At 30.7% G+C, this 7853-nt stretch overlaps 1 protein-coding gene across 1 annotated transcript; it reads left to right on the top strand.

Moving 5' to 3' along the window:
- Positions 1–5484: 5484 nt before the first annotated feature.
- LOC105117577 (1-aminocyclopropane-1-carboxylate synthase 7-like) lies at positions 5485–7614 on the top strand. Its single transcript, XM_011015305.1, has 4 exons — positions 5485–5909; positions 6024–6152; positions 6247–6407; positions 6525–7614. The coding sequence occupies exons 1-4, from the start codon at positions 5739–5741 to the stop codon at positions 7402–7404; spliced, it is 1341 nt and encodes a 446-aa protein (XP_011013607.1). The 5' UTR covers positions 5485–5738; the 3' UTR covers positions 7405–7614.
- Positions 7615–7853: the final 239 nt, after the last annotated feature.

The raw sequence follows: 7853 nt of genomic DNA, 5'->3' as shown, positions 1-7853 counted from the left end.
ATTTATCACAAATTAAAGGTATCTTATATTATTAGATATATTATTATAAAACATGTTTTAGTAAAGGAGTTATTGATAATTCAAGTGCAAAATGATGATATAAAACCATGATAAAAATGCGTTTTTAAGTACTAATCACATAACGAATATATATTTCACACATAATAATTTATATATAAACATAAATCCCTAGTATACCATTCTAATTGGATGATTATGGATATAGCTAAGCTAATTCTCTCGAGCCATTAAATGGAATTAAATGGTCAAATCTTAGGTATTTGCTGCAAATCAATCGGAGCCTTTATCCCCATTTCTTTCTTCATCATAGATTACAAAATTATTTCCTATCTAAATTCATAAATTTCTAAATTATATAACATTTACATAATTAATTAAGAAATTTTAAGTTACATTCGAGGGGAATTAGATGAAGAAAAAATTTACAATCTAAAAGAAAAATAGAGATAAAGCAAGATACGTAGACCTTATTTAATAAAAATTACAACCATTCAACTATTCAACCATCGAATAAATTATCTTTGATGTCCATAACCATCCATCATGCATAAAATCATCTTAATATCATGATAACATGCTTCAATCTCAATTATTGACTTTATGTGCTACTATAAAATAATATTTCTAACACTTAGAATTATTCAATCTATTCTAATTTGTTAATTTCCCAAGCAAAACAAATTTTATCTAACATTATTTACATTAATAATATTTTTTTAAAATCTAATAAGAAAATTAATCACAATAAAACTCTTATTAATATCCTAAACTATTTTAGGATTAATTAACTAAAATTTTCTAGCTTAAAAAACTCATTATTTTGGAAAAAACTCATTATTTTGGAAAAAAATCATTTTATAAATATTATTTAAATTAAAACATTTAATTAAATAAATCCTAATCCCATTAGGATACCATAAAACTAAAAATATTGAATTAAACAATTTAATTCATTCTTAATTCTATCAAACAAATTAATTCTTTAATTAAAATAATTTTAGGTATAAATTTTCTTAATTAAGTCCAAATCATATTAGAAAAATTAATTCTATAATTAATTTAGTTTCAGTTTCATTTAAAATAAAATCATAATTTTATTTATGGGTGTTATAAAGGAATAAAACGAAGGGTAAAAGAGTATTTTACATTAAAATAAACCCTATGGTTATAACACAAAAAGGGATGGGTAAAGGGATAAAGTAACCCAAAACCCTAAAACCATCTCTTTCTCCTCTTTTTTTTTTTTTCCATGTGTCACTGGTACTACACCCTTGCCAGCAACATGCTTTCTAGCAGCATCTACAACAACGCGAGGCTGCTGCTTTGTGCAGCCATGATGGTTGGCGCTGCTAATAGTGGCATGTTTAAATGCTTCCAATAACATCAACATCCATCATGTTTGGCGTTACCACATATAACACCATAAAACATGATTTTTCCGGCTAACCCTTGATTAAATTTTGGCTAGATTTAGAAATTCCATCCAGATCTGACCAGAATAATAATTGGGTGATAAAAAATATTTTTAAAAAAAATCTATTTTCAAAAATCATTATAGAAAATTTGAATTTTTGGAAAATATAACATAAAATTAATTCATAATTAACATTAATAACATTTAAAACATGCAATCAAACAACCCTAATTGTTCTAACGAAGGTTCTAATATCACTATTGAGTTCCTGAATGTCATACATGCAACAAAAACAATAAAAAAAAATATATTTAGGAATCTCTAAGATCCTATTCCATAGATTTAGGGATTTATTACTTGAAGATTTAATCTTCTTAGACTTTGAATAATTATTTAAAGGTTGAGTTGTTACAAATCACAAGTTGTCCAATTATTCGGTCTCCAATGGTAATTTAAACAAACTCTAGTAAAAAATCTCTTATATTCCTATTTAGAAAAGAAATATTGTTATGCTTAGAATTTTAGTTCTCTATTATGTAATTTACATAGTTTTTCTTTCTAAAAAACAACTTCTAAATAAATGGCATACGTTACTATTTATAGGATATTTTGAAAACCCAACAAATAAAACAAATCAATTTTCTCCTTGAATAATATTCATATATTAATTCAAGAAAATTTTAGAAATTAACTTGATTAACAACAAATAAAACAAATCAAATTTCTCCTTGAATAATATTCATATATTAATTCGAGAAAATTTTAGAAATTAACCTGATTAATTCCTTACTTGATTTTTTTTAGGTCTAGAAATATAATTCCTATATTAATTATATTGTAATTATTAATTTCTAAAATATATTTTAAAGAAGTCATACTTATTTAAATCATCATAATTTAATTTCTAACTAATGATTCTTAATGTGTGTGACCTATTAGATTCCTAATATGTTGACTTAGATATAAATTATAATTATAATTATAATTAAATAGAATTTATATTTGAATAATTAATTAATTTATATTTAAAGATCATGTGCATCATCTAACAACGTGTTATGATCCATCAGATATTAGAAAAGCCATTAGTGGTTTGTCTTAATTTTTCAGTAATTAGTTTTTTAGTGTAATAAATATTTTTTTTTATCAATAATGTTCAAATTTAATATTAAAGCATGATGTTTGTTATGTTAAATCATGTTTGTTCTCTATGTAATTGTCATTGATCATTTAAATAAGATTTAAAACTCTTTTCAAATCTTATTCAACCTTGGTCAAAGTTTTTTAGTCAATACTATTTGAGAACATATAAAACATTTTATCTAATTCTTCTAGGGTGATGAATTTTCTATTGACCATTCAAGTGCCTTTATATAGTTTATGATATACCCAATACCTACCTTTTTGTGACCTCGATTAGGATAATATGTAATAGGATCAAAGCATAACATTTTCTATAAAAGATAATTTAGTGATCTCAATTATAACGATTAGTTACACAACCATCAAGTGAGCTTTTCCATATATATATAGGTGATATCTCCATATCAAATTCCCATGCAGGTCATTTTAATATAAATATCATATACAAACACCTATATATTAGTTTTAGATATCCTTTATACCTTGATTTACGAAAAAAACTGCTTCCTTTCATAAAAAAAAAAAAAGAATATAATATGTACTAGTTTTTACAATTCTAATAAATATCAAGTAGTTAACAGAGCATTGAGTAAGAATAATTTAGGAACAATACTCTAATGCAATATAAATCTCATAATTATATTAACTTTATAATTTTATTAACCTAATATTTTAGAAACAATATTTTTGTCACATCAACTTTATCTTTACTCTAAATCCATAAATAAAATATTAGATTCATTAACCTAATATTATATAAATATTAAAAATAAATTAAAGTTTTGTTAATAATAAATATGTATTTATTTTAACATAATAATTAACACTATGTATAACAAACTAATGAGCTACAAAGCATTTGAAAGTAACATAATGACACATCAATAATTAATCATTCATACTTATACAAGCATGTAGCAAAAACGGCAACATGAATTTTTTTCATTAGTTATGATGAATTTGTAAATCATGCTTAACCTATAACAACTTAATTTTATCATCCAAGATAAACTATGTAATTAACATATTAACAAACTATAACTCAATTTCAAACAATCACCACAACACCTGCATAAAAATTTTAGCCAAACATAACATGTATTATTAACTTCATATTTAAAATCACCTCACCAATTTGCAAACAAAGTTGCCATTCTTCTTTTCTCTTGGTGTCCACCACTAAAAAGTACCTAATACTGGCAGAAAAGTATTAAAATCAACAACAACGGAATGAAGCTAAGTGATTTTCACTCAAACAGGCTTTCGAAGTCCACTCACTGTTGATAGAGGTGCTTGGTCGCTGAGGATTGGCAGTAACAACGAGAGAAGAAAGAAGGAATGGATAAACGAGGAGCCAGATAAATGGGTGCAGGATAAAAATTCAGAAGTTTTACTGAACATCTCTCTTTCCATAGTAAGATATAGAAATTTTTTAATTAGCAATAGCTTGCCAACGTACAGTGGTATATCAAAAAAAACTAGGGTGTGGTTGGTAATTTATTAGAATTTATCAACATGACTGATTTTGATTAGCAATTTGTATAAATTTATTAAAAACATATGATTTTGGGTGGTAGTTGCCTGAAAATAATTAGCAACAACAAGACCACTTGTACTCGGTCGGTTACAAGTTGTTCACTCTTTTACTGATACTGTGGCAAGAGTTGGAATATTATAATCTCTATTTTTTAAAAATAATTTTGTTAATGAAATTGAGGGAGATATGCAAGTTTTAAGTTTAAGAAACTTTTACGGACTTCATCTAGCCTTTAGACGTTTTAAATTTGGATATATATATATATATATATATATATAGAAATGGAGAATGAAACCAATTTCTTATTTGATTATCACCTTTGCTTGATCTCTGTCTCTCAGTTAGAGGCCAAAGCCGCGGAACAACCGTAAATTGGGCACTCCTTTCACGTTCTTCATCTGGCATTAGAATCCAATCTAGCTATCTCCATTGCAGATCTCAGGAATTTTGAGTTCTTATATATATAAATACATGCACATGGATATCCATCGAGCCCCACGTCTGTAATCTAAACGAATCACGATATTCAATCTCAAAAGAAAATAAAAGGAAGCAGAAGAAGCATAATATTCTCTTGTCTAATTTTTATTTTTTTATTTGTTTTCTCCCTCTCAAATACTGTTTATTCTCTGGGTTTTGTCAGTAGAAATCTACAACACAATCTTGACAGATATCTTAACCCTTACATGCTGACATACTAATGGAACATTTTATAGATACGCATCTTCAACATGCATCTACAAATATTTAATGATACGTAATTAAGGAAGTTAATTAACTACAACACTTGAAATCTAATGATGTTATAAATCCTGTTGCTTGATATTAGTGCGGCTGCCTGTGGACCCATCAGATTTTCTCAAAGCCTGTATTCTGTCCCAACTTTGTTACCAAATCAGAATCTTAATCTTGTGTAAAATGGTATCTTTGTCAGATCACCAGAGCTTAACCACTCTTAATTAGTTTCTCTTGTTAATTATATTTGCATGCTATAGAAATGGATGTATTTCCTTCATGGCGCATGGTTTTGTTTCAAGTATGGAATTTGAAGACTTAAGCTCCTTCATCAACGATTTGATTAGTCATAGGTTGGGAAGTGGGGACTTGTCGAAAGTACGAATACAACCACTGCTATTAAAACAACAAGGCAATAAGAGAAGCATCGTTATTCTTGAGCCATTGAAACAAGCAAACAATTAAATAAATAACACCGTCCTCAACAACCACCATATTCGATGTGTATCTTCCATGGAGATTGAGATAAAGAAGAGCTTTGACAAGATGACAGAAATGAACAGTTGTCATTGGAGAGAAAACTCGCGTAAAAAGTGTCAGAGTTTTTATATTACTTGAATTACAGAATCAATTATTGATATTTTGCAGTTGTTTTATTCTCAATAACCCAGCAAATTTGCGGACTTTAACACTTCAAAGCCTCAAAGACTTCCCTATATATTTGTGGGTTACCGACGAAGTTTTCATTCAACAATTCTATTCCCTTTCTGCGCTTCTCCTTCGCCTTCTCTACTCCCCACAGCTAATAGCTTTCTTAATCCAAGAGTAGAGGCCTTGGCCTTACTGTCTGCGCAAGAAAGTTTATTAGGCACTGCAAGAAATCTAATTATGGCCATAGAGAATGGGCAACCCGCTGTTGGACTATCAAAAGTCGCAGTTTCCGAGACTCACGGAGAAGACTCTCCGTATTTCGCAGGCTGGAAGGCACACGATGAAGATCCTTACGATGAATCATCTAACTCATCAGGAGTTATACAGATGGGACTGGCAGAAAATCAAGTGAGTCGTCCCGGCAGGACAATATATCAAGCAAACGATCTAAGATTTTATATTTTAGACCTTGTAAAAAGGTTCTTGCTTCAGCTAATGTACGTGTTGTTCCTTTTTTACCAGGTTTCTTTTGATTTGTTAGAAGAGTACTTGGAACAGAATTCAGAAGCATCAAGCTGGGGAGAAGGAGCACGAGGCTTTAGAGAAAACGCCTTGTTTCAAGATTACCATGGACTCAAATCTTTCCGACAGGTTCCTTTTCTCTTAACATCATGATTCGCAGCTCTGTGCTCTAGAAAAATGTATAGAAAGAAAATCCTGACATGTGAACGGCGTTTGTGAACAGGCAATGGCAAGTTTCATGGAGAAAATCAGAGGTGGCAGAGCAAAATTTGATCCTGATAGGATAGTCCTGACAGCTGGCGCTACTGCTGCTAACGAGCTGTTAACATTCATCCTAGCCGATCCCGGGGATGCTTTGCTAGTTCCCACTCCATACTATCCAGGGTAAGAACAGTCCTAAATGAACTTTTCTTGAAGGAAATTCATTCATGTACTGCTAGCTTCATGTTCATAAATTTATCTCATCTAACCTACGTTAGCTCTAAATGGTCTTGTTTCCAGATTTGACAGAGATTTAAGGTGGAGGACAGGTGTAAAAATTGTACCAATACATTGTGATAGTTTAAACAATTTCCAGGTCACTCTTGAAGCCATGGAAGCTGCATATAAGCACGCGGCAGCCATGAACATTAAAGTGAGAGGGGTACTTATAACAAATCCTTCAAATCCACTTGGTGCCACGATCCAGCGCTCTGTCCTAGAGCAAATTCTTGATTTTGCCAAGCGCAAGAACATCCATGTCGTGTCCGACGAAATCTACTCAGGATCGACCTTCTCTTCATCCGAGTTCGTGAGCATTGCTGAAATTCTTGAAGCTCGTGGATACAAAGATTCAGAAAGAGTTCACATTGTTTACAGTCTTTCTAAAGATCTAGGTCTTCCAGGTTTTAGAGTTGGAACTATTTACTCGTACAATGACAAAGTTGTTACCACTGCAAGAAGGATGTCTAGCTTCACCTTGATTTCTTCACAAACACAACACATGCTGGCTTCGATGTTGTGTAACGAGGAATTCACAGAGAACTACATTAAGACAAACAGGGAGAGACTAAGGAAGAGGTATGAAATGATAATTCAAGGACTGAAAGATGCCGGGATAGAGTGTTTGAAAGGTAATGCTGGGTTGTTTTGCTGGATGAATTTAAGTCCATTGTTGGAGACACCAACAAGAGAAGGTGAAGTGGCTCTTTGGAAGTCTATCCTTCATGAAGTGAAGCTAAATATATCTCCAGGCTCTTCTTGCCATTGCTCTGAACCAGGATGGTTTAGGGTATGTTTCGCTAACATGAGCGAGCCCACGCTAGGAGTTGCACTCAAGAGAATACATAATTTCATGGATCAAAGGAAAACAGAAGCAATTGAATCTCCTCCACAGCAGTAGTCTCCGAGTTTTTTAATGGCTCCGGTCATTTTGATTCTGTTAGATGCCAAGATCTTTTTGCAGAATTGGGTTTGTCTCATTATAGTGTAAATCAGGTTGAAATCACATGTATATTCTTGTTTTCTTGCTTCCGTTAGCAAGTTCCCTATAAATTCCATTTGTATAATTGTGATCCCACTGCAAGAAGTCTTCACCAAAAAGTTCCATTCATTATGTCTTTGACTTTGTCCCCATATTATTCAAGAGAGCAACGCGTTTGACTTTAAGCTCAACACCAGTTACTTTTCATATATATATATATATAAAATATAAGTTATTCCACAAATAACATATAATAATACTATTCTACTATTTATTATATAAGGGACAAGAAAAGAGAAAAGAAAGAAAGAAGAGCAAAACGAAAACCTCTTCCATATGTTATCACTTGCAATAACATGATCATCGCT

Source organism: Populus euphratica, unplaced genomic scaffold (assembly GCF_000495115.2).
Source record: "Populus euphratica unplaced genomic scaffold, PopEup_1.0 scaffold1420.1, whole genome shotgun sequence".
Taxonomy (NCBI): Eukaryota; Viridiplantae; Streptophyta; class Magnoliopsida; order Malpighiales; family Salicaceae; genus Populus; species Populus euphratica.
This window is presented reverse-complemented; position numbering and strand designations above follow the sequence as displayed.

Excerpts from the sequence above, each read along its gene's own strand:
- LOC105117577 (XM_011015305.1), top strand. The coding sequence starts at position 5,739 with ATGGCCATAGAGAATGGGCAACCCGCTGTTGGACTATCAAAAGTCGCA. Across the intron at positions 5,910-6,023 it reads TGGGACTGGCAGAAAATCAA|GTTTCTTTTGATTTGTTAGA; the intron begins GTGAGTCGTCCC and ends CTTTTTTACCAG. Across the intron at positions 6,408-6,524 it reads CCCACTCCATACTATCCAGG|ATTTGACAGAGATTTAAGGT; the intron begins GTAAGAACAGTC and ends TCTTGTTTCCAG.